Source organism: Pan paniscus, chromosome 2, assembly GCF_029289425.2.
Source record: "Pan paniscus chromosome 2, NHGRI_mPanPan1-v2.0_pri, whole genome shotgun sequence".
NCBI lineage: Eukaryota > Metazoa > Chordata > Mammalia > Primates > Hominidae > Pan > Pan paniscus.
In genome coordinates this window covers 185148580-185175913 of record NC_085926.1, presented here as the reverse complement: position 1 = coordinate 185175913, position 27334 = coordinate 185148580, and the positions used below count along the sequence as shown (strand labels likewise).

The 27334-nt window shown below is 42.0% G+C and overlaps 1 protein-coding gene and 1 long non-coding RNA gene across 4 annotated transcripts in view; one reads left to right on the top strand and one right to left on the bottom strand.

The window, feature by feature from the left end:
* Window positions 1-8637: 8637 nt before the first annotated feature.
* Window positions 8638-15586, bottom strand: LOC134730062 (uncharacterized). Its single transcript, XR_010111705.1, has 2 exons — window positions 15054-15586; window positions 8638-11206 (listed from the first exon to the last, which is right to left on the bottom strand). It is a non-coding gene; the product is annotated as an uncharacterized LOC134730062 (long non-coding RNA).
* The window catches only part of MASP1 (MBL associated serine protease 1), a 72844-nt gene continuing 59806 nt past the window's right edge, over window positions 14297-27334 (top strand). Inside the window, exons 1-2 of one of the 3 annotated variants that reach the window (XM_008955890.4) lie at window positions 14297-14962; window positions 20527-20758. In XM_008955890.4, the coding sequence (XP_008954138.1) occupies window positions 14958-14962; window positions 20527-20758 (237 nt within the window). In that variant the 5' untranslated portion in view covers window positions 14297-14957. The remainder of the gene's footprint in view (window positions 14963-20526; window positions 20759-27334) is intronic. The other 2 variants (XM_057301974.2, XM_008955896.5) reach the window with 2 other exon arrangements.

Sequence of the window (27334 nt, the reverse complement as noted above, 5' to 3'; positions counted from 1 at the left end):
CCTTCCCATCCCCCATACTACTATCAAACGGTGAATTATTATTATTATTATTATTATTATTATTATTATTATTTGAGACAGAGTCTCTCTCTGTCGCCCAAGCTGGAGTGCAATGGTGTGATCTCGCTCACTGCAATCTCCGCCTCCCAGGTTCAGGCAATTCTCCTGCCTCAGCCTAGCGAGTAGCTGGGACTACAAATGCCCATGCCCGGCTAATTTTTTGTATTTTTAGTAGAGACGGGGTTTCACCGTGTTAGCCAGGATAGTCTCGATCTCCTGACCTCGTGATCTGCCCGCCTTGGCCCCCCCAAAGTGCTGGGATTACAGGCGTGAGCCACCGCGCTCGGCCAAACAGCCAAGCCAAATCACTTCTGGCCATATCATTTTCTGTTTTAAAAAGCTTTTGTGTAGCCCCATTGCCTAAAAATATTGCAGTCCTCGGCCCTGGCCCACTGTCAAGATTCTGGATTGGTTGGTCTGGGGGATGTGGCAGAAGTTTGAGTTCTTAAAGTTCCCCACGTGACTCTGATGTCCAACCAGGGTGGAGAAGCACTGACCCATGCCATAAATTTTCAACACTGGTCTGGCAGGGGAGGCTGTTTACATTCTGACCCCTGCTTGACACCCACTCCCCTTGTCTTCCCCATCTCAGTAAATGGAGCCAATTCTTATGCAGAAATTCTGATACTTATCTTTGCTTTCTACCTCTCCCTTATCACTCACTCTCATTTTATGGCCAGGTTCAGGCTTTTCTTCTTACAAAACATCTCTTGCCTTTGCCTTTGTTCACTTGATTCCACGTCCACTGTCCCCACTCTGCTCCATCCAAGTCATACCCAGGGCCTCTTTATGACCTCCATGGGCCTCCTCATCCATCAAAAAACATTAAAAAGTATATATTTAGTGCTATGTTGGTATAAAAGCAGATATAATCCAAGCTGGATTTATTTTTTTTATTCTGATTTTTAAAGAAATCAAAATTCAAACATTTTCATGGGCCCCTAATGGTGCTGTGGCCCCAGGCTCTGCGCTCACTGTGCCTGTTAGTATAAGTGGCCTGGGCCCTGGCCACTGCCACAGCCTCCCAGCTGGTTTCCCTGTCTCCCCATCCTCCAAGTCCATTCTCCTCATAATACAGACAGAGACATTTTATAACTGTGAATTACATTGTTCCACACTCCTGCTTATAATGCATCAGTGATTTCCTGTTGTACTAAGAATACAACCAAAACCCTGACCATGGCTTACAAGGCCAGGCATCAAAAGCTTTGTTGTATTATAAATAAGAATAAAGCCTCTTACTATTGTACCCTCCACATAAGTAACTTTTAATGTTTGAATGTTTAAATTGAAGTGTGAGTAGTCATTTGATTTGTGGGTGGGGAATTGAGCAGGGACATTTAGACTAAAGAAATAGGTTTGTCTGTGATCAGTAGTTAACAATTTTTAAGTCTATAGTGGTAGAGTATATGCAACATATTCAGGAATGATGGTTGAAGCTGAGCTTCAGAGCTTCAGGCCTCAGGAGGGCCATCGGCCCCTTGAAATTATATGCCAAGTTTTGAGAATATGTGTTGTATTTAAGTTTTTCTTGGAAGAAGCTACATTGCACAGATAACTATTAATTTCCTACTATGTACAAAACAAAGGCACTATCCTTGGTACTAAGACTACAACAGTAAATAGGGAATATAAAAATGCTTTCCACTTGGAGATTATATTATTCTAGTGGGGTAAAAAGCAAGCAATAAACCAATAAGTAATCAAAATAAATAGCCTCTTAGCTAGTTGTCAGTGCCATGAAGGAAAATAAAATAGCTTATGGAGATAGTGAGTGGGGATAGAAATAGAGGCTGCATCCTTAAACAAAGTAGTCACAAAGGACTTTGCTGAAAAGTTGACATGTTTAGAAAGAACTGAAGGAGGTGAAGGAGTGAACTATGAGACTTTATTTGGGAGTGTCCCAGACAGAGGGAATCTAACTATCTTTAGATCCTCAATAATTTACCAGAAGATGAAGTACCGCTTCTTTGAAGTAAGAAGAGAGTCAAGAAACAGGCAGAAAAAGAGTCATTTAAGGAGTGCTGGTGACTGGTTGTGGAATTCAAGGAAGATGTAAGGTCAAGAGATTCTGATAGACTGGTATAAAATGAAGTAGTGGCAAAAAAACTAGATGAGGTGGAAATCTAGACAGAGGTTCATTGAAGGAGTGCAAGACCTAGAAAGATAGAAGACTGTGATTAGAGAATGGGGAGTAAGAATTTCAGATTTCAGAGGTAGACATGGCTATGGGTATAATAGATGGCTAAGGTGAAGTGGAGGAAGTCATCTTTGAAGGTGAAGAGGTCAAGGAACTGAGAGCCCAGTGTGCCCAGGGCACCAGGAGCAATTGTGAAGGAGAGGTAAGCAATGGTGACACATCCCCAAGCAAAAGGAATGAAGGATTGGACAAAGAGGTTGAAAGGTGACAGTAGCAGAGATGAGTAAATACGGAATAGCCAGAGTGGAAGAAGAGCAGAAGAATTTGGAAAAAGAGTGGAAAAGTAATGGTCATGAAACATCAGTAAGGAGTTAGGGAAGCGAGAACCCTGATTCTCCCATGATCAGAGTCATGCTCCCCAGATGTTGGGACCATGCTGTGTGGTCCATTTGCTTCATACGGCCTACTTTCTCATATCGTATGGTTGAGTATGCTTGGTCCATGTGGCTGTAGCATCGGAAAAACCTCTGGGAAAGGGGAGACAACATGAATGGATAGAACTATAATTGGGCTGGGTGCAGTGGGATGTACCTGAAGTCCTAGGAGTTGGAGTCCAGCCAACATAGTCTAGACAACATAATGAGACCCCATTACTAAAAAGAAAGGAAAGAAAGGAAAGAGAGAGAGAGGGGGAGGGCAGGGGAGAGAGAGAGAAGGAAGGAAGGAAGGAAGGAAGGAAGGAAGGAAGGAAGGGAGAAAGGGAGGCAGAAAGAAAGAAAGAAAGAAAGAAAGAAAGAAAGAAAGAAAGAAAGAAAGAAAGAAAGAAAGAAAGAAAAAGAAAGGAGGAGAGGAGGGAGGGAGAAAAGGAAGGGAGGGAGGGAGGAAGGAAGGAAGGAAAGAAGGAAGGAAAAAGAAAAGGAGAGAAAAGAAAAGAAAGAGAGAAAAGGAGGGAGGGAGAGAAAGAGAGAGAAAGAAGGAAAGAAAAGAAAAGAACTATAATTAATATAAAATAAGCTTAGGTGAACAAAGGTAAAGAAGGTATGGATGAGCATATTAATTTGCTAGGTTGACATAACAAGACACCACAGACTAGGTGGCTTAAACAACAGAAATCTATGAAGTTTATTTTCTTACAATTCTGTAGTCTCGAAGACTAAGATCAATGAGTTGGCAAGTTTGGTTTTTCTGAGGCTTCTGAGGCTTCTCTCTGTGGCTTGCAGATGTGGCTTCTCCCTGTGTCTTCACATGGTCTTCCCTCTGTGTCTGTGCCCTGATCTCCTTTTATAAGGACACCTGTCATATTGGATTAGAGCCCACACAAACTATCTCACTTTAACGTATTCACCTTTTTAAAGATTCTGTCTTCACATTCAGTCATAGTCTGAGGTAGTGGTGGGTGAGGACTTCAACATATGAACTTGGGGAAGAGACAATTCAATTGATAACAGATGGTATATGTATCAAGTACTTAAGAACTCGGGGAGCCCAAAGCTGGTGGATCACCTGAGGTCAGGAATTCAAGACCAGCCTGGCCAACACGGTGAAACCCCGTCTCTACAAAAATTGGCCAGGCATGATGGCGGGTGCCTGTAATCCCGGCTACTCAGGAGGTTGAGGCAGGAGAATCGCTTGAACCCGGGAGGTGGAGGTTACAGTGAGCCGAGATCATGTCATTGCACTCCAGGCTGGGTGACAGAGTGAGACTCCATCAAAAAAAGCAAAAAACAAAAAACAAAACAAACCTCCAGAATTCTTCCTAATACCTCACCCATGCTCCTGCAAGATTACCATGGGGAAAATAACCAAAGAGGAAACCAGATATCCTGTGTTACCAGCTAGGCTATTACCTGATTTCATAGCATTGGACTCTTCAGTAATTCTGGGTTAAATGACAGGGCTTCCTTTGATTTAAGTGGGGCATCCCTAGTTCCTGCCAGAGCTTAAATCCTAATCTTGATCTCCTATCACCCTTTGTCGAAGTGCATGGAGAAAGAAAGACAAAAACAGAATGATTTAAAGGAGGCTGGTCTCAAGCTGTTTTTTCACTGCATGAAATAGGGCAGAAAGCAGGAGAAGTTAATGTATAATATGGCCAGTTGATGACACTTTCATTGCCCCCTAATAAACAGACTCTGGTCTGGATAAGAATGAAGAAGAGGGTGGGAAGCAGGTTGGGCTGAGAGGCTGGAAAAAGGGGAGAGATGTCCTTTCTTACATAGTGACTGAAGTAGGTTCTAGAAGTGATCATCCTAATGGCAGCCGAGAAAGTGTGAGGATTTTGTTCTTCAGGAGAAAAAACATCTCAGTGTACCTTTATTTGACAATACCATGTTCTAGAAAGCCAGGCTGTGTTGACCAAGCAAAGGTCACTTTGTACCTTCAAAAGACAATTAAGTTTCTTTTTAGGGTACTTACTCTCAAATAGAATGGTCAACAACCTAATATAAAAGAATATGAGCATGGCTAAGATATGGAATGAATCTAAGGGTCCATCAATGGATGAATGGATAAAGAAAGTGTGGTGTGGTATACATACACAGTGGAATGCTACTCAGCCCTCAAAAAGAAGGAAATCCTGTTCATTTGTGACAGCATGGATAAACATGGAAGACATTATGTTAAGTGAAATAAGCTAGGCACAGAAAGACAAATCTCACATGATGTCACTTACATGTATGTCTTAGTCCATGTAGTGTTGCTGTAAAGAAATATTGGAGACTGGGTAATTTATAAATACAAAGGGTTTATTTGGCTCGCAATTCTGATATTTGGAAAAGTTCAAGATTAGGCACCTGGTGAGGTCCTCAGGCTGCTTCCACTCGTGGCAGAAAGTGAAGAGGAGCTAGCATGTGCTGAGATCAATCACATGAAGAGAGAGGAAGTGGGGGTGGAAGTGCATGACAGGCTCTTTTTTTTTTTTTTTTTTGTGATGGAGTCTCGCTGTTGTCGCCCAAGCTAGAGTGCAATGGCTGCAACCTCCGCCTCCCGGGTTCCAACAATTCTCCTGCCTCAGACTCCTGAGTAGCTGAGATTACAGGTGCCCACCATGACCGGCTAATTTTTGTATTTTTAGTAAAGACGGGTTTCACCATGTTGGCCAGGCTGGTCTCAAACTCCTGACCTCAGGTGATCCACCCTCCTCGGCCTCCCAAAGTGCTGGGGTTACAGGTGTGAGCCACCATCCCAGCCACCAGGGTCTTTTTAAGACCCACTCTTATGAGAACCAATAGAGTTAGAACCCACTCATTCCTGAGGGAGGGCATTGATCTATTCATGAGGGATCCACCCCCAGGACCCAAACACCTCCCAGTAGGCTCCACCTCCAACACTGAGGATCAAACTTCAACATCAGGTTTGGAGGGGACAAACATCCAAACTATAGCAATGTGGAATCTAAAAAAGTTGAACTCAGAAGTAAAGAGTAGAATGGTGGCTGCTAGGGTGTTGGGGGAGGTAATGTGGTAGGGAGATATTGGTCAAAGGATACAACATTTCAGTGAGATAGGAATGTATTCAAGAGGTTTATTGTACAACTATAGTAAATAACAGTATATTGTATTCTTGAAAATTGCGGAGATTAGTTTTTTTTTAATGTTCTCAGTGCAAAAAAAAGTATGTGAAGTAATGCATATATTAATTAGCTTGATTTATCCTTTCTACAACGTATATATAGTTCAAAACATCATGTTGTACACAATCAATATGTACAATTTTTATTTGTCAATTTAAATAAACAAATGTTAAAAAGAAAAAAAAGAGCATGAGTACAGGGAAATCGGTGTTCATGATCCCAGCCTCACCTACCTTCTGTGTGACCCTGGGCAAGGTATTTCTCTCCTCTTGGACTCAATTACCTCCTCTTAATATTGCTAATTTTGTCAGTAAAGTAAAGATGATAATGTTTGACTTTTTTGTTGTTTTCGGGATGAAATGAGTATTAAAGGAGAAACATTCATTTTGGGAATAACATCTTGTTTCATACCAGAGTGCACCCCCTTTTTAAAACTGCTTTGAGAGCCTCTAAAACTATGATCCAGTCTTAATAATAATGTAATAGGTATAGTTCCACACACTGAAACAGAGATGTCATAAACTGAGTAGAAATGTGCTTTAAACACACACACACACACACACACACAACACCAAATCCAGCTCAACATTGTGAATTAGAAATCCAAAGCCCAAGGAAGACCAAAAGTTCAAGGTTTCACATTGGGTTAGGACAGAAATTGGCCTCTGTCTCAGGCATCGCAACTCACACTACAGTCCTCTCCCACCTTGCTGGGATGCTTTCACTAAGTCTACTCTCCGGAGCAATGTTTCTGTATTAGTAAGGATCTCCAAAGACATAGAACCAGTAGGAAATATATAGATTTATAAGAGGGGATTTATTATAGAAATTGGCTCACATGAGTATGGAAGACAAGAAGTTCCAGGATATGTCATCTGCAAGCTGTAAAACCAAGAGAGCCGGAGCTGCATTCAGTTAGAGTGCAAAGGCCTAAGACCCAAGGCAACCAGTGATGTCTAAGTCCAAGGCTGAAGGCCTGAGAGCTTGGGAGGGTGGGATAGGCATGTAACCACTGGTGTAAGACCCAGAGTCCAAAGGTCCAAGAACCAGGAGCTCTGATGTCTGACGGCAGGAAAGAATGCATGTCCCAGCTCCAGAAGAGACAGCAAACACACCCTGCCTCTGCTTTCTTGTTCCACCAAAGCCCTCAATGGATCGAATGATGCCCACCACATTGATGACAGCAGATCTTCCATACTCAGCCCGCTGGTTCAAATGATGATTTCTTCCAGAAAGGTCCTCACAGACACACCTAGAAATAATATTTTACCAGCTATCCGGGCATCTTTTTAACCTAGTCAGGTTGACACATAAAAGTAACCATTGCCATTTTTAACACTTAATAATTTATCTTTACATTTTTTCATATGTCTTAATACCACCTATATTATTATTTATTTCTATATTTTTGATTAAATCTATTCTGGAATTTTAAACTGAAAGCCACATATTTAAAAGTGTGTCAGCCAGGTGCAATGGCTCACACCTGTAATCCCAGCACTTTGGGAGGCCGAGACAGGCAGATCACTTGAGGCCAGGAGTTCAAGACCAGAGTGGCCAACATGGCGAAACCCTGTCTCTATTAAAAATACAAAAATTAACTGGGCATGGTGGCAGCACCTGTAAACCCAGCCAGCTACTCAGGAGGCTGAGGCTCAAGACTTCCTTGAACCCGGGAGGTGGAGGTTGCAGTGAGCCAAGGTTTCACCACTGCACTCCAGCCTGGGCAACACAGCGAGACTCCGTCTCAAAAGAAAAAAAAAGCATGTCACTACCACTGATAATACCTTTTTTTTTTTGAAATGGAGTCTCATTCTGTTGCCCAGGCTGGGGTGCAGTGGTTCAATCTTGGCTCACTGCAATCTCCGCCTCCCAGGTTCAAGCAAGTCTTGAGCCTCAGCCTCCCGAGCAACTGGGATTACAGGCGCCCGCCACCATGCCAGGCAAATTTTTGTATTTTTAATAGAAACAGGGTTTTGCCATGTTGGCCAATCTGGTCTTGAACTCCTGGCCTCAAATGATCTGCCCGTCTCGACCTCCCAAAGTGCTGGGATTACAGGCGTGAGCCACCGCACCCAGCAATACTACTTTTTTTAAATTGTCAAATTCTAGAATAGTAATGCCTCCATAAGCTCTGAATCTGAGACCCATCATTCCTTTTTAAGAGGCAAATTAGTGTTAATGGCATAATGGCCCCTTGAAGCTTTCTTCTTAACTTTCTTCTTAATAATATCGGGAATGAAAGACAAATGAAAAAGGCAGGAACTTCTTGGCACGTATGGTAACAGATGTTGAGAGCTGACTCATGCAACACCCATTTCCAACCTCGGTCTTCCTTGCTGCCTGCCTTGCCATATAAGCTGCAAAATAAGAATTTGACTTCCCAGCCTCCCTTGCTGCTAGTGCAGGTTGCACAACCCCGCTCTGGCCTGTGAGACACAAGCAGAAATCTCCCAGTGCTACCTCATCCTTGTCCTCCTTTTCTCCCCTCCCACTTTGAATGTGAACATGACATCTGGAGTTACAGCAGCCTTTCTGTGACCAAGAGGTGACAAGCATGAGGAGAAAAGCCCCATCCTAAGGCTGGCAGATTGGAAACAATCTTGATCAGTTGCCCCAGCCCCACCTGCTTCCTTACTTCTTACTCTGTGAGAAAAATAAGTCCTATCTGCTTCAACATTAGTCAAGATTTCTCTTACTTCCTACCAAACAGAGCCTTAACTGACCGAGTGTTTGTTAATTCCATGAATGTGATGTGTGAAATCAATGTGACACCCCTGGTGATGTGGGTTTCATGCTTTGGGAGGCCCTTCTGTAAGCCAGCTGTATTCATTTGCCAAAGATGCCATCACAAAACACCACAGAGTGGGGGGGCTTAAATCACAGATATTTATTTTCTCACAATTCTAGAGGCCAGAAGTCCAAGATGGGAGCTGATCATAATCCCAAATGCCATCATCCCCAATGTTAAAATCCTGAAAAATCAAAATTCCAAAAATATTTTAGAAAAAACTTTTTCAGCCGGGTGCGGTGGCTCACGCCTGTAATCCCAGCACTTTGGGAGGCCGAGGTGGGCGGATCACCAGAGGCCAGGAGTTCAAAACCAGCCTGGCCAACATGGCGAAACCCCATCTCTACTAAAAATACAAAAATTAGCCAGGCATGGTGGCAGATGCCTGTAATCCCAGCTACTCAGGAGGCTGAGGCAGGAGAATCGCTTGAACCCAGGAGGTGGATGTTGCAGTGAGCCGAGATTGTGCCACTGCACTCCAGCCTGGGCAACAACAAAAAAAGCGAGACTCCGTCTTAAAAAAAAAAAAAAAAGTTTTCAAAACGTTGTAAAATATTTACTTACATTTTTAAAGGGGATTTATTTAAGAAACATACAAAAACATGACAGAACTCTTCATAGGCTACTTTACACAATAAAATGGACAATAATACCATATTTTTGCAAGCAGAAACACTCAGATATACTAACAACAGTCACATGGGTATAACAGTTATGAGCAGATGAACCATATTCATAAATAAATAAATCAAAGAGCAAAATATAAAAATGTATATCACACTGTGGTTGGTAATTGTGTGCCCCCAGCTTTATACAGCAGTCATCTGAAATGCTGTGATTCTTAGACTCTTCTAAGCCTTTTGATAAGATTGATCAAAAACCGTGATGAGTCACTACCATATCACCACCACATCAGTTGCCCAAAGAGCCAGGGCATTGAGAAATTTTATCTTTCATAAAAGCAGATGTACAAAGAAGATACATTTTCATTTGTCGAGGAAGTTTTAATGTCTTTATGCACACACATACTGCTTACACACAAGTTCAACATTTTGAAAATGCACTTCCATGGAGTTACATTTGCAAAAATGCACAAAGCAAATTAGGACTCTCTAAAACTCTTTATACGATGCATGCAGTATTGGAAATGATGCAAAGATGAAATGGGTAGCATAGCAAATTATAAAAAATAATGCTGACAATTTCAAATAGTGAAAAAAACTAAAAATAAAAACTAAAAGCTAAAAAGAAAATTCAACAAATAAAAAAGTTATGGAGCTAGATTATGGGCAATTGCATAGAGATAGTCCATAAGAGCTGGCCAACTTTCACAGTCATTAACTATATTTTTAAGTCTCACATCACAAAAAAATAGCTGCTTTTTTTTCTTTTAGGACATGGCTGTCCTTGGAGAATATGTTCACATTTATTTTCTATGTGACACTGCTCTTTTCAAAATTCTTCTATGGTTTAATATACATCTACGTGAGTATTCCCCATTAAGTTTTCCCATCTTCTGTGCCATGCTTCCGTGTTGTGGGTCTGTGGAAATCTATTCCATACGCACACATATATAGACCACAAATCTGGTGGAAGCAATACTGGTGATTGAACTGCAACAATACTGCCCATCGTGCACATAATCGTTTTTGAACCAGTTAGTAACTTCACTGGCTTCTTCAGGCAAATGTGGCTTTAATTCATTAAAAGCTCCTGGAATGCCATCAGCTGGAATGAATGCCAATACTGAAGTTTTTGTCATTGCTGTATCACGTGACCAGTCCACTCATCTGAAGTTTCTGCCAAACACATTGGACAGAATGGAAAAAAACGAACTTTATTGGTAACACCTTGAAGTTCACCTTTAGAAACCTCAATCACACCTAATTCCAAATCTGTCTTTGTGGTTTGAGGATTCAATTGAAATCCATTTCCCTCTGCATAAAGACAGTGACAAAGTAAATATTTCCACCTAATATGATGCAACTATCTTGTGATTTTGATTTTGGGGATTTTAGATGTTAGGGATTTAGACTTTAGAGGTTTTGACTTTTTGGAATTTCCATATTTGGGATTATAGATTTCAGGATTGTGTCTTTCGGGACTATAAACAAAACCTGTCCGAGATGGAGGTGTTGGCAGATTTGGTTTCTTTTGTGGCTTTTATCCTTGGCCTGCAGATGGCCGTCTTCACCCTACGTCTTCACATGGTCTTCCCTCTGTGTGTGTCTGTGTCTTAATGTCCTCTTATAAAGACACCAATTGTATTGGATTAGGGCCCATTCTAAGGATCCCATTTTAACTTAAACACCTCATTAAAAGCCCTTTTTCCAAACACAGTCACCTTCTGAAGTACTGAGGGTTAGAAATTCAACATATGCATTTGAGAGGAATGTAATTCAGCCCATAACAGAGCCTAATCATTTATTTTTTTAAATAGAAGCTATTTTTTGTCTTCTGTAAAATCTTGTAATCACATGACAGCATGGCACATGAATGTTCAGAGTCCACAAGAAGTATGAGAAATTTGCAGACGACAGGGAACAGCTTTGCACTTGAGATCAGGAGGCCCTGGGCTCTAGACATATATCATTCACTTACAGGCACGGGCAGGCTTAGTTTCTCTGAACCTCAATGTCTTTACCTGTAAAAAGATGTGAATACTATATGCAATAATATATATAAAAGTATCTGGCATATACAAATTACATCTTATCAAATCGAAGGTGCCATCAATTATAAAATGTATCATTATGTTATTTGTACCAAAAGTGGCAAAATCATGCCGGGGGAGATTTTCAAATTACAGATTCAGGAGACTTACCCGCAGATTCATTGGGTTTGAATCTCCTGGGATGAAGCTCAAAGATTGTCATTTTTTAAAAATATTTTCCCTGTTATTCTGTTGATAGACTCAGAAGCCAGGACTTTCAGCATGCTGTCAGTCAATGTGCTGAAGAACCCAAATTTTCATTCTAAGCTGCAATCTTTGGAGCTATTTATCAGTTTCTCAGATATTCTATAGGAAGCCTGGATTTCAGCCCTTGCCAACAAAAAGTCATTGCCCAAATTCTTTACATTTTCTAACCCATTCATTGAATTCCAGAAACTCTAGCTCAAAAGTTGCATAAAATAAATACTTTGGTAGAACATGTAAACCAAAACCTCTTCCAGTGGTAGGAATATTGCCGCATTTACCCTTAGTAGGCAGCTCTCTGATCCCTTTCCCGGACTATAGGACTATAGTGCATGGATGCTGAGCCCACCTCAGTCATTCTACACTTTCATGATTCTAAATGATGTCAGTTCCTTGTATGCATTTTTTAATCGCTTTTGCCAAACTCAAAAAACTAGTTGAACCCTTTTAAATATTACTTTTTCTGAATATCTATGATTAAATTCTGAGTAACGGTAACATTATGAGCACAGAAAAAGCAAATGTCAAGATTATTAGAGCTACTTTGGACTCCTTGACAATCTTTTAGGTCTAGCAAACTACCTAACCCCCTCCCAACGACATCATTTCATAGTCTTCATATCCACATGTTGATATCTATGATCTCAACTGAGTCCAACCCCCTGATTTCATAATTGAACACACTGATGCCCCACCCCTCCACCCCTCAACCCCCACCCCTGAGAAAGTAAGTGACTTACCCAAGGTCACATACAAGCTGGCCTATAGTCACTGAGCCCAGTTCTGTTTCCAGTCTAATGTCCCTTCCATTCCTCCCACCCCTGATGACCCACGATGTCTTAGTGACACTTCAGGGAGATTCATCAAAAGCATCAGACAATATGTAGTGTAACCAAGTAGAAAACTGTCCTGAATCACATGCAGATCATTCCTGAGCCACGTAGTTCCTGTTTTTATGCAGATTTCCTCTGAGCCTTGGCTAACTCCCAGGGAAGCGCACATATCAGATCTGCTATATATTGGCAGAACTTTGGCTTAGAACACATCTCGAATGCTTTCCATTGAACATTGGCAGCCTTGAAGAAACATGGCTAGAAAATTATTCCAGGAGGCCTAATTGCTCTGTGACACTTTACAAGGAGAAGCTGATGGCTTTCTCGCCCAAGCTCTTCCCTCTGTACCCAGAACAAATGACTGCAGTTCCCAGTATATGCCCTAAATTAGGAGAGGGCAAACTCCGTGGCAGCATGAATTGAGGGAATGTCTTTACTGGGCAGGGGCCCTCTTCCCAGCACAGTGTGCATTTTGCCAAGCTCTTTCTCCTTCAGTTTTAAAACACTTGTGTATTCCAAGAGAAATGTCGTCCATGTGTTTCTGATTCATTTACACTTAAATCATTAAAATGTTGTTTTGTGACAGTTATTTAATGTGTGCGGAGCCTGTGAGTCTTCTTAATGGGAATGTTAAAAGCTTTTTTTCCTGCGCTGACTGAGACAGAACACATTTTGCTAAAACAGTGCCTGAGTTCAAACATATCCTCCCATCTCATATACTTGTACCTGCATTATCAACCACAGCTTGATAATGCCAAGCTTGGCAAGGCTGGCATTCAAAAGTGTGAAAATTAGAGAAACTGGAAAGAAAATGGAGTAAGAAGTACAGTGAGAGTCAAGCCACTGTTCCCCAGAACGTGCCAAAGGAACGTTATCTGAGGGTAGACAGTGCATGTGTCTGCCGCTTTGGTGAGTGTGGCTGGCAGCCCTCTCTCTGGTACTCCCCTGGACACTTCTACAAGCGCAGTCTTATTTAAGCCTCATAGTAACTCCCATTTTCCAAATGAAGACACAGAATCAGATACCTTAAGTATTGTGCCCAAAGTACACAGCTGTCTTGGGTAGAAAGGAAAGATTACAGCTAAACTCTGAGTCTAATCTTCTTTTCAAAATGACTCAGATTGAGTTTCTCTATGAATGCCATCTGTGTGTGTGCATTTGAAATTCCATATGCATTATAAAATGTTAATGAGTAGCAGTGTAATACAGTGGCTAACACTTCAAATTCTGCCTCTATTACTTTCTAGCTGTGTGAACTTGGGAAAGTTACTTAACCTCTCTGGGCAATTTCCTCTGAAAAATGAGAATATTGCCAGCCATGTATACAACATATAAAGATGACTGAAAAGAATTCATATATTAAGTGCTTAGAGCAGTGCCTGACACGTAGCACTCAATAGCTGTTAGCGTCTAGTGCTAGTGGCAGTGGGGAGTCATAAATAACTGGATGATCTTGGCAAGTGGCATATTCTCTCTGAGCCTTAGTGTCCTCACTTGTAAAATGAGTATAACAGCAGCACTCTCACCAGTTTGCGAAAGTAACTTGAGATGATGTTAATGCCTAGTACTGTGTCTAACACAGAAAAGGTGCACAGTCAAACTTAACTTTTACACCCAGATACACCTCTCCCTATTCAGTGTTGGTTGTTGTTGTTGTGGAGGGGGTAATTTTCTTATTATTCAGCTCATCTTAGATCTAGTGTTGATTTCTCCGGAAGCCATGGGTATAGACATATATACAGGCCCAGGTCTTTCTACACCCCTGGGGAGGTGAGACTTCTTGCTGCAATGGGCCCTTTCTGGGCTGGAGTAGAGCCGCACACACTCCGAGCCAGTAAACAGTGCCACAGGTATTGCTCATGGGGAGGAACAACCAGCCAACTTCAGGACTTGGTGCTCCCCCAGTTCCGGGCCCGTGGCTCTGTTCACAGGAAAGCCTGTCGTTGCGTGTGACTCTGATCATGAGAAAACCTGTAGTTATTTGGGGCTCTGCTTACAAGGAAACCTGTAGTTATTTGCAGACAGACGCTCTGGGATTTAGACCTTTTTTTTTTCTTCTAGTGTAGGTGCTAGAATTGCCTTCTTAGTTGGTTGTTTCTATTTAATTGCTTTTCTTTCATGGGTGTCCTGAAGAAAAGCAGAAAATTATAGTCATCTGGCAAAAAAGACTAAAGAGAAATTAGACTTTGTCCCCTTTCACTCTCTGTCTCTCTCTATACACACACACACACACACACACACACACACACACACACACACACAGAGTGATACAAATACCTGCTTGAGCCCCTCAGTTATTTTCTCTCAAGGGCTGAAGTCAGCCACACAGGATAAAGGAGGGAAGGGAAGGAGCAGATCTTTTCGGTAGGAAGACAGATTTTGTTGTCAGGTTCCTGGGAGTGCAAGAGCAAGTCAAAGGAGAGAGAGAGGAGAGAGGAAAAGCCAGAGGGAGAGAGGGGGAGAGGGGATCTGTTGCAGGCAGGGGAAGGCGTGACCTGAATGGAGAATGCCAGCCAATTCCAGAGACACACAGGGACCTCAGAACAAAGATAAGGCATCACGGACACCACACCGGGCACGAGCTCACAGGCAAGTCAAGCTGGGAGGACCAAGGCCGGGCAGCCGGGAGCACCCAAGGCAGGAAAATGAGGTACGTGCCAGGGGAGGAGGGGGCACGGTTCCCTTTTGGGGACCAGTGTCAAATAGCAGGGAAGGTCTGACCTTGTCACTGACAGACTCACCTGCGTGTCCTGCATGTGGTAGTGAGGGGCTTTCTCATCAATTCTTAGGGCTCTGAGAAGGGAGCTGTGGGTGGGCTGGGTGCCTTCCCCAGGACTCCAGGAGACATAAAACTTGAAACGGGAGACTTCGTGCAAATCCTGCTCCGGACGCTGCTGAAGCTCAGATTTCTCCCACTGCCTGCACAGGGTGCTGCCTGCTGGCGAATGTGACTCTCCTCCTGTTCACCCACAAGGCTGATTTTTCCGTGTTCCTCCTCTGGAAAGAGCATTGCTTTCTCTCTTCCAGCACTTTGTGAGTTAGATATGTGTTTGTGTGTTCATTCCTTCTGACCAGAAAAGAAACCAGCTTCCCATAGCTTGGCTCTGTGGTTTCTTCAACCTTTACAAGTTTACCAGTTAAACCTCAATTTAGAAAACTAAAAATCTGTCCCCATTTTACAGTTCCCTATAAATTTTCTGCATTTCTCATTGAAATCAGAGGCAGCTGGTGGCATGAATCAGGCTATGAAGTACACCAAATGGTTCTTAAAGAGATATCATACTTAAAAAAAAAAAAGGATTTTAGAGTTCTGAAATCAAGAACTTCAAATTCTAATTGGTTTTAAACTCTTTAACCTTTCTTATTCCTCATTATACTTGACACTCCTTACCAGACCTTTCATACAAGTTCTATCCTGCAAGTCTGAAAACCCAACCACCCTAGTTATTTTTATTACTTGTTAATGCTGTTACACACACACACACACACACACACACAATGCTCTGCAGATGTGTAAAGTCCCTAAACACATCTTTTACTATTAATTTTCTTTTCACTTGGGAAAGTGTTTTTATTTGTTTCTCTTCTGCAAAGTAACCTAGCAACTTTTCTGGATCTGAGACCAATGAGAGGCTTCAGACTATGTTAACTCTTTGAACTCCGATTACCTGTGGTTCAGAGAGATAACCAGGTCCTTAAAAAGTGAGTGCAATAATTCTGTTCTTTTTAAAGCCATCGTAATTTTAAACCTGCCATTAAACATCATTTTTCTTTCTCCAAAAAAAGTGATTTATGTCAATCTACATTGAATGATAATCTCATCTATCTGTCAATGATCTGGTCTGAATCCCATCCTACCATTCAGTGCCCCAGCCCATATCAAACTACTTGGCTGAGTAACAATTCTGTATCTTTGCATATGCTCATCCCTCAACCTGGAGCAACCTTCTTCTTTATTTTCCACCTAGAAGACCTGATTGTTCAAGCTGGCACAAATATCTCTTTCTCTCTCCTGACCACCATATTCCAGAGTGAGCATCCCCTCCTTTGTCCTTTGTTCTGTTTCTGTCCCTTGAAGCTGCATCTCTTATTGTCCTTGTAGTATCCCCTTGTTTAAATGTCCACCTCCCCTTACAAATCTCAGCGCTCCTGAAGTTACATGATCTATGTCTTCATCTTTGTATGGCCAGCACCTAGCATAATGTCTATTTCCTACCTGCCATTCAATACCTATTTGTTGAATTGAATTCAATTTTTGAATAGCCAAGCAACTACGAGAAAGGTGCTCCGCTAGAAAAGTCTCCAGCAGGTCTTGTCTCACATGGATACAGTATTTCAGTGTTTGCAGGGCACTTTCAAGAGCACTGTCTCATTGGGGTTTCAGATTCTGGTTGAAGTAAGGATTTATGGATAAGTAGTGGGTATAAAAGCAGTTAAGCAACTTGCCCAAACCACACTGATGATCATGAAAAGGTCCAGATTCAAATTTGGGTCTTCGGGCTCCAAGTTCAGGATTTTTTCTACTATATTCCACTAGACTTTCAGCCAAGTGTATTATTCTAAACTGACGGCTCATAATTCTGACTGTACATCGGAATGATCTGTGCTGCCTTGAAACATGCCAGTGCTCAGGCCTCACCCCAGAGCAATTAAACCAGAATCTCCTGGGGAGGGACTTTGGCATTAATATTTTTAAATTTTTTACGTAAAGCCATGGGTTTTTAAATTATTTTTCACAGGATTAATTGCTTTGGCCAGATGCCTGGGCATGATATGGGCATGGACCCAGCTTCTTCTGTGAGCTCTTGTTATTCCCTTCTTCTGTTGAAGTTAATTCACCATATGGTATTGAGCATGATGTGACATCTCTTGGGGTATCCTTTTCATCGTCTGTCAAATTAGGGTGCTCTGTAAGGGATCCATGCAGTCCCTTCCAACTCTTCAATTCAAAAATGGAGTCTTGGTGTGGTGTGGGTTGAAACAAGGGGCGTGTACGGACAGTGTATGGAAAAGATAGCAAGTGCCGTTCATGCTGCAATCATAGATATATGCAGGCATTTTTACAGAGTCCTGCTAGCCTGTTCCTACAGGGGGGCCTCTAAAATCTCAGCTCTATATATTACTTTTGACATTTCTGCAATGTAGCTAAACTTTTTGATTAGCCGGAGGATAGATAGCAGGTGTTGGGAACTATACAGCCGGTGCCTCGTATACAAGAAGCCAAAAACATTCAGAGAGTGTGACGAGGAATGAAAGCTGCCACTTATATTCTTCAATTTACAGCCCCTAACGCAAGCAGGCAAGCATATGCTCAAGCCCATTACATGAAGGGAGATATTTGTTTCATATGTTTGAAACCGTTTTGAGATGCAAACAAAGTAGAAGGGAAAGCTTCCTGGGCCTTCCTCCCACGCTGACCAGTTGCCTACCACACATGGCACCGGGCTTCTAGGCTACACAGGGCTGTCTGCTGCCAGTCCTTGACAGAACCGGCCTCAGGAGGCTCAGTGTCTCCTCGATGTGGTCTGGAAAAAGCAGTCATGGAGGAAGTTGACCTTTCGGCCTTGCATAATTTGGGTGTCGCTATTATAGGGAAGTCCGGTTTAGGAGCCAAAGCTCATTCCTGACTCTTGCTTTTCGGGAACTGGCGGGATGGAATAATTATAACTAACGTTTGGCTAGGGCTGGACAGTTAACAAAATACTTCCCCATCCTCCTTTACGCTGATAGCAGTGCTGTGGGAAGTCGTTATTATTACTACTTAATGGATGAGGAAACAAGACCTCCCATGACCTCCTAAAATGCAAAGGATAAATAAAGTCAAAGCTGGAGCTGAATCTAGCTCTTTTGACCCAGGGCCAGTGCCCTCCCCTCCTCAGCAGGGCTGAACCTGAACTCCCAGCCCTGTTAACACTGGTTCATTTCCTCACTTGAAAATGGGATGCCTGGGCCCTGCCACCTGGTTTTTTGACTCAGCTTTCCAACTAATTCACAGGTTAACTTGGACAGATGCCTTCCCTTCCTTCTGCCTCTGAGGCCCTCCTTCCACAGATTGGTTTAAGAAAATATTGACATTGGCTATGGGATTAAGACATTTTGTTTTCTTAATAGAATCTCACATATTGCTATTGTAGCGACCTTGAAAAAAATTAAATAAATGTATTTTCTTTTTATTGAAAAAATAGTACATGGTCCTTCTTGACAAATGTAAACATTTTATATGCACAAAAATGGAAATACTTATATTCCCATTTCAGAGATAACTACTGTCAATACCTTGGTGTATATCCTTTCAGACATTTTGTACTTACCTATTTACACTTTATGTAAATATTAACATGACATAGCTACATAATCTATGTATGTAGTTATCTTGCTCTGTTTACATACCCAAAAACTCAAATGTATGCATTACACAGATATATGCATCTGAATACATGGGCAGACTGGGTATTGGAGAGAAACAATGTCCTGATTAGCAAATATATCATTGTTAATCTGAAGATGCTGGTATGGTTTCCCAGCATTGACTTTTTACGCTGTCTAAGACTCAGGCCCCACTTTCATGGATTCATTCATTTATAATCTGTTATATATCAGACTCTGTACTGGGACCTTTATATACATCATCTTTAGTGCTCATAGGAGCCTTATGAATTAGATATTATAATCTCCATTTTACTTCTGAGGAAACTGGGGCTCAGGGAGACTAGTTGCCCAAGTTTTCACAGTCAGTAAGTGAAAGAATTGGGACTTAAATCCAAGTACATTTCACTCCAAAGGGTGTGTCTAACGTAGTGCAATGTGATACCCACAATAATAGAGAAATGTGCAGGGAGCAGTGGCTTGTGGAGGAGTGAAAGGATACTCCATAGCTGGGAAGCTCTGAGCTGGATGGTGGAGGATAAGCAAGACAGTGGAGGATAAGTAGGTGAGGAGTGAGCAGGGCACATGCAATGAGGCTGGAATGGAAGGGCATGGCGTGCTCCCAGAATAACAGGGGGCTCACAGGGCTGGCTACTGAGATGAGGTGGGAAGGACAGATCAGCCAGATCAAAAGGGCCTCAACAGCCATCCCAGGAGCAGACGCTTTACCCTGCAGACACAGTAGAACAGTGTGGTCCTATCTGTGTTTGAGAAAATCAGCTTTGGCAGAAGACTGCTGGTGGGTGGGTTGGGGATATCGGTTAGGATGCTACAGCAATAAGCCATATAGGAGAATGTAAACTATGTAATTAACTGGAGAGGAGGAGAGATGGATTTCCAAAACATGGGAAGCAGAATAAGTAGGACGTGGTGACTCTTGACTCTGGGGTAAATGAAAAGATGAATGGTTAAAGTTCAGGCCAGGGAACTGGTTGATGGTAATACCATGAACAGAAATCAGAAATGAGAGCAGGAAAAGATTAGGAGAGGAGTGATGAGGCAAGTTTGGGCCCATTAAGTTCAAGGTTACTGGACCTCACAGGGGAATCGGTCTGTTAGACAGAAGCCTGGTGTGGTGAGTGCAGACTGACCAGAAGGGCTTTGACCAGCCTTAGTCATTCTGCCTCGTTATTGCGTCAGCCATGGTGACGTGCTCTGTAAGTTTTATTGAATTTTCCTTGCCTCTTTTGCAACTCTTTATTAGTCTATTATCTCTGATTCCTACAGGAATAAGTTGTAGGTTTTTGATCCTTTTACCAAGAGGAAGAAAACTTGCTTTGCTTATTCTTTCTTTATTAAAGATTTTGCATACTTTGACTGAGTTTGTGGTGAAATACCATTTTCAACGTTAAATCTGTTTAAGGTACTACCGATTCCATCAATGCATTTAAGCCTCATCCCAGTATGATAACATTTACTTTTTCGAAAAGAGAATCAAGAGTTAAATGAAGCTGAGCTAAAGAAATATCAACTTTTACTTAATTATGAAAATTAGATTTTCAACAGTAAAATGGAAATGTCAGACTCCCAAATATGATACTTTCTAGGAGTTTAAGTTAACACTATTATCAGAGCTTTGAATGAGCAAAACCAGAAGAAATCTTAGAAATTATCTAGTTACCATATTCCCATAATACAGACTGAAGAGGCAAGGTCAGAAGGGGAAAGCTAATTACGGCAGGCCAGAGACAGAGACATGCTGAGATCTTGTTCTCCTGGCTGTGATTGAGATGAATGGCAGGGGCCTGTGTTTATAAATGTAAGTAGACCTACATTCATGTCTTTCAGGTGGCTGCTTCTCTATTATGCTCTGTGCTTCTCCCTGTCAAAGGCTTCAGCCCACACCGTGGAGCTAAACGATATGTTTGGCCAGATCCAGTCGCCTGGTTATCCAGACTCCTATCCCAGTGATTCAGAGGTGACCTGGAATATCACTGTCCCAGATGGGTTTCGGATCAAGCTTTACTTCATGCACTTCAACTTGGAATCCTCCTACCTTTGTGAATATGACTATGTGAAGGTGAGACTCCTGATGTCCCCTAACTGGGCCAGGCTCTCTTCTGGGATTTAGACAAGGCAGTATGAAATTAGACCCTTCCAGGGTGGCATATAGTAAGAGAGACACACAACATCACAATGGTATGAATTCAGGTCAAGGTGGAAAGCTAAGTGCAAGCAGATGGGTAGAACTAGAAAGGTCCATGAAGGAAACTGAAGCTGATTGATAGAGTACGACTCAGCCCAACACAACATCCCTTCTTTCTTCCTGTTCTCAAAGCCTTTAGTGTTTCTACCAGCCTCTGTTCCAAGATCACCTTTAATTCAACAAGCAGAAAAGGGCAGAGACCTCAGAGTAAGCAGTAATCATGGAAAGAAAACCATAATTATGTCCAAAGTTGAGGCATTAGAAAGCATTGTCCAATTTCCCAAATAAAGATCAAGTATTTGGGAAGTGCAGGATATACAGTAGTAAAGAGTCAGAGATGAAGTAGGAAGGGTGAGTGGAGGCGAGATTCTTAAGGGCCTTGAATGTCATGCCAAGTAGTTTGCATTTTATCAGCAAAAAGTGTGGGTAGGAAGGGGACGGTCACCATCAGAAGTAGACGTAAAAAGTAAATATGGGGGAAGAGCAGGACCACATCAAAACAATATACCCTGGAATTTAGAGAACCCCCCAAAAAAAAAATTCCACGGGTGGGAAGCTGTTCTTCTTTTAAAGTGAGGCTGAAAAAGGTCAGAATATTTCTAAGGGATCAAGTTTATTGCAGTTATATCTAGTTAAAAAAGATGTGGAGACCTAAGAACCTACCTTCTAAGCTCTCTCCAGCTTCCTGAAAGAGGTTCTCATCAAACAACTCTAGAGCATTTAGATATTTTTAGTATTATTGTAGACTCATTATTCCATAGCCAGTAATTCAACATGAATTAACCTTGTATTAACCAGAATATTTGGTCAACAGCAGAGAAGTGAGTTTACAAGGTGCTTTTACAATTATAATCTCAATCAAACTTTAAAACAATTTTGAGACAGGAGCCATGACCCCATTTCACAGGTAAAGAAGTAACCCAGGAAGGTTAAGCAACTCACCCAAGGTTGTACATCTGGTAAGTGACGGATTAAGGTCTCAAACCCATGCCTTGTGTTTTTGAATCACATGCTCTTTTGTCTACACCAAACAACTCCCAAGCTATTCTCCACTGAGCCTAAGATACAGCAGAGGCATACAAAGGCACTGTGCTTCCACTTATTTTATATGTAGAGTATTGTCATTGTAGCTGTTGGGTCTGCCTGCAATGTCCCATTTACAATAGGTCTCTGCATCTAAAAATTTTCCAAAATTGGTCTTCCGTGGTAGGGATTTTTAACCTCAGCACTACTGATATTTTGAACCAGATAATTTGCTGAGAAAAGCTGTCTTGAGCATTGTGGGATTTTTAGCAGCATCCCTAGCTTCTACCCTAACTAGGTGCCAGTAGCAGCCCCTGCCCCACCAGTTATGGCAATCATAAATGTGTCCAGATGTTGTTCAATGTCCCAGAACCACTGCTGTATGGGATGATGCCCTCTTAGAATGCCCTGTGCTAGGGACGGTGGAAATATTAGGACACAAAAGATCTGGTCCCTTAAAAAGAAAGATGAGTCTTGAAAATAGCCATTGCACAAGATAGAAAATAGTGATGGCAATAAAGACTAACTGATAAAGAATGAGAAAAGGTGGAACTGGTTGCTCTAAGAGACAATGCGGATTGGTAATCTAGATGCAATTTCTATAAATTCATTAAAAATAGAACAAATTTCTCAGGGTCACAAGGATCAACCAGGGGGTCTTCACTGAGGCCATGAGTATGTATCATCCTAAACTGAACTTTCTGACAAAAAGGCCAGTTACACTTTTCAGGATAAAAGGGTTATCCAGAGTTAAACTCCAGGATAAGATGGATTGTAGGTATGGGTCCTCAGGCTAAGTGGAATCTCCCAGCCCATTCCCCCAAATAATGTTGGTCACAAAATCATGGCATTCTTTAGTATTTTGGTTGGAGAGTTGTCTTAACCAGAAGAAAAATTACCAAACACTGGTTTAATATGACAATAAGTTCCATGGATTTAGACAAGGCTAGATATGAACTTTCTAACCACATTTTTCTCTACTTTCAAACATGTTAACCATCTAGAAATTTTGTCAGTGCCAATAGCTTTTATTGGTACCTGAGGCTCAAGATCACAGAAATTACAGAATTTTTTTGCTCAGTTGTAGCGATGACTTCTTCTCATAATTTGCCCCCTCTCCTCCTTAAGATTTGACTCTTAACTTCATAGTCATTGAGCAACTCTTTCTCTTAAATTTGATTCTTTTTCAGACAGAAGACAAATTTAACCTTGTTAGGTCTCCTTCATCAAGATGATAAACACACAAGAGAGGATTTAGCTCATTTCTTTGCTCCAAATAAGTGGAGTATCCAAGGAAGGCAGATGAAGCAGCTGACATAAAGCAGCATTTTGTTAATGGGAAAAAATGATGATACTTTTCAAGAGCAATAATATAATCTGAAGACCTCTTCTAACACTGAATTAAAGACATTGGAATAGATTTCTAACCAAGGCTTGACTTTCTTGGCTAGAGAATATTTTGGAAATTGGTTGATGGTTTCTATCTAGAGTGGTGAGACTTCTTCCTGAAACCACAAGTAGATGGACATGGGCCCTCTGGAAGGGGCAGCACGGTCCTGGGCCCTTACATGGAATTCAGGAAATGCCTTTTCTGGTCTCAGATCTGTCACTAACTCCCCAAATGACATGGAGTGGAGAAGAATATTATTTTACAGCACCCTCTCTGTTCCAAAATTAGACAGATGGCCTCTGGGCATAACAGAGAAGTAGTCTACTTGAGGCAACTTAGGGACTGAGCTGCCTACCTGAAGTGCCTTACAGTCCTTGCATCTGTGAGTTGGGACAATTTTCCAGTTCCTTTGAAAGAAGAGATTAACATGGTGGCGGCGGGAGGTGAGATAGATTTCTCCACTTGTGCTTGCACAGCTGACTCTCTTCCAGAAGGCCACCCTAATGTCAGCATTAGCCTCCTGCAGAGGTTCCAACAGCTGTGGGGCACCAGCAGGCCTCCCCTCTGCAGGATGCTGCATGCTAGTTGGCTGACTACTGGTGCTCATGTGGAAACCACCCTGTATCCCTGCCTATACACACCCAGTGAGTTGCCCTCCTAGAGCTGAGAACTCACAGAATGTCAGGCTGCAGGGGCCCTCTGGGGACGCATCTCATCTTAAGTTGTGGTTTTCAAATATGTTCTCCCCAGTACACGTTTTCTTCTTCTTCTTTTTTTTTTTTTTTTTGAAACGGAATCTTGCTCTGTTGCCAGGCTGGAGTGCAATGGCGGGATCTTGGCTCAGTGCAAACTCCACCTCCCGGGTTCAAGTGATTCCCCTGCCTCAGCCTCCTGAGCAGCTGGGACTACAGGCACATGCCACCATGCCTGACTAATTTTTTGTATTTTAGCAGAGACGGGGTTTCACCATGTTGGCCAGGATGGTCTCGACCTCCTGACCTTGTGGTCCGCCCACCTCGGCCTCCCAAAGTGGGATTACAGACGTGAGCCACTGCACCCGGCCCACATTTTCTTCTTGAAAATCTTCAGTTAGGCCCAACATACATAAGAGACAGAAGTGAGCTGCTCTAGCTGAAGGTGGTTTTGCTTGCTCATCCTTCTTGGTTACCCTGAAGCACCTTGAGGGATTATGGCTTGAATCTTGCTGCTCTGGCCACATTCCTATTGGACAGAAGAGGAGGTCAGAGTTCAGAGAGTGGGTGAGCAGTCTGCCTCTGAAATCCCAAACCCAGAAGTCTTCCACACTTAGTTGAAACCCACTGACTTTTTCTAATCGCCTGGCCAACGCTAGCCCCTAGCATATATGCTTTTTCTGGCTATAAATGGAAGAGAAGCTCTTCCCTTTCCATCTGAATAAAAGCGCAAATATGCCATGTGGCCCCCAGGTAAATCCACATCCCTCTCCAAAATTCTGTCTTTTCCTCTGTTCAGTGAGAGGGTGGAACAAGATGATCCCCATGGTCCTTTCAATTCTGGAATTATAATCCCAATCCTCCTCACCGGAACTTCCAAGATGACCCCACCAAACACTCCTTATCATAGTCAGGATAACACCAGAAAACAGAAATCGTATGTTTACAGCAGCTGCTTCTCAATGTTGCATAACTGCAAGCACTCCAGTAGGAGCCTGCAGCCTGCTGGGGATGCCTTGGTGGTATGTCATCACAGAACTTGTAAACATATCATGCCAACACTGTCCTTTACCAAGCAACTTAAAATATCACTGACTTGCCTTTGGCAGGATAAAATTCCCTGTTTTGAGGCATTTTTCCTCTTTGACTAAATTCTCCTCCCAGGCCTATATAGGAGTAGGTTTAAGAAACCTTCCAACTCACAGGAACATTTTCCAGCCCAGCCCAACACCACAAGCTGCCCTTCCCACCCAGGCCCATCGGGGCGATGATGATGGAACTGCTCATACTGCTCATCAGTAGCCTGAAGAAGAGCAGGACTCCCAAGTCTGTGGTCTGGATGCTCACATTTATGAAAATTCCTCTCCTGCCTGATTTCCCACAGTTCTTGGTCTTCAAGACTCATGCACATCTGCACAGCAGCATCTGCTTCCTTGGAATGTGGCTGCAATGTTTAGATTCCTGTAGTATACGGATGAGGCATACGAATCAAGGCTGGTTAATGCTGCAGGCAAGAGGCAAAGCACAGATACTAGTCAGGGAGTCAGGCAGCCTGGGTCCTGGGTGTCATTCTATACTCATTAACCTTGGGCAGATGACTGCACCTAAAAGGGGCTCTGTTTCCTCCTCTTTCAAATACAAACGGTTAAACCAGATGGTCTCTAAGGTCTACTTTGCCTTGATGTTCTATGCATCTAAGACCGTAGAAATCATGATCCAACCCCATGATCAACACGTCCAAAGTCCAGGGAAGGGCAGTTGATTGACCAACATCATGCTTGTATGAGAATTTACATCTTAAGATTCCCAGTCTTTTCTTCTATTTATTTAACAGAATTATTTAACAGATTAAAAAACAGCAAAGTCCCATTTCGTGAATGACTAGTTTTTATGTTGTAATATAAGACAAATATTGTCTCTAGTCAAACTTACCGTTAAAAAATCCCTTAAATATTGCAAAGCATTATCTTTTTAGATGTCCAGAAAAGAATTTTTTTCCAAAAATGCAAGAAATTAAAGTTCTTTGGTTGAGCACCAGATGAAGTGGTCCATTTATACTTACAAAGAAACTATGAAGCTATAGTTATGGAGAGAGTCTAGATAGTTAGAAACCAGAACCACCAAGAGAACAGCAGATTACACATTCCAATTTCAAGTTCATTTCATGGCATCTATTCACTGCAAAAGGAAGCATAAATCATCTGCATTTGGATTGTACTCTCTCTTTCTTTCTCTTTATGACACCATGTGTAATATTTTAATAGCATCTGTGACATGTTTATGTAATGCAATGCCACTGTTCTCCTTTTAACCCTATATCCTTGATGTATTCGACATTTCTTCCATCCTCTCCACTGCTAATTCCTTAGTTCCAATTCTTATTCCTCTCAACTAGTCTATTGTAATAGCCTTCTACATGTCTACCAGATGTCAGCCTCTCCCCATCTAGCCTACCTTCTATGAGTATCCAGAAGGATCTTCTTGGAACATAGCTTTGATTACGCTACTCTAAAAATCTTTCAATGCCTCCCCATTGTCTATGGAATGAAGCACAGTAATCCTATTGAAAATCTACCATAAGCTGGACACTATGCCAAAGACTGGGTCTGCAAAGATCAGTAAAAAGAATTCTTCGCAGTAAAATGAACTATAAAGTCCTCAAGGAATTCACAGTTCCATAGAATGTAATGAAATAAGTTCATAATAAAGCCAGACAAAGTAACTCAAGGGGTATCAGTCAGTATATAAGTTTGGGAGTGGTCATTTTTAGATGGCCAGGGAGGGCTTTGGAAATAATTGATGTTTGAGATTAGTCTTTAGAGGTAAATAATAATTTGGCAGTGCAGTTCTCTAAGTAGGATTTCTTAGCAGAGCTACCATCAAAGCAGGGAGGTTGAAGAGGATGGGAATGATGCAAAACTGAGAATAATCAGAGTTGGCATGTTTTGGGGAGATGTAAAGCCCAGAAAGATTATCTGAGGGTCAACTGAGAAATGTTTGGTAAATTTGGGTTTAAGCATGTGCTCCCCAAATCACATACGTGTGGCCAAAGGTTGAATTAATTTCACAGATGGATTTTGTTGGCCAGCCTAATATTAACTTATACTATGATTTGGGGGTGTAAAAAAAGAAAGAATTATGACAACATAAAATTTCCGATCTCACACAACAATCTGCATTTCCAAGTTCTCTTAGAATATTAGAAAATCTGGCAACTCTTGCAGCTTCCTGCCTTCAACAATCAGCCAACACCAGGAAGAGGTGGCCTTGTGGGTAGGGTCCCCACCATTCTCTATAGCTCCCCCATGCTAATGCTTTCTGGCCTCTTAATGGCACCATTGCTGA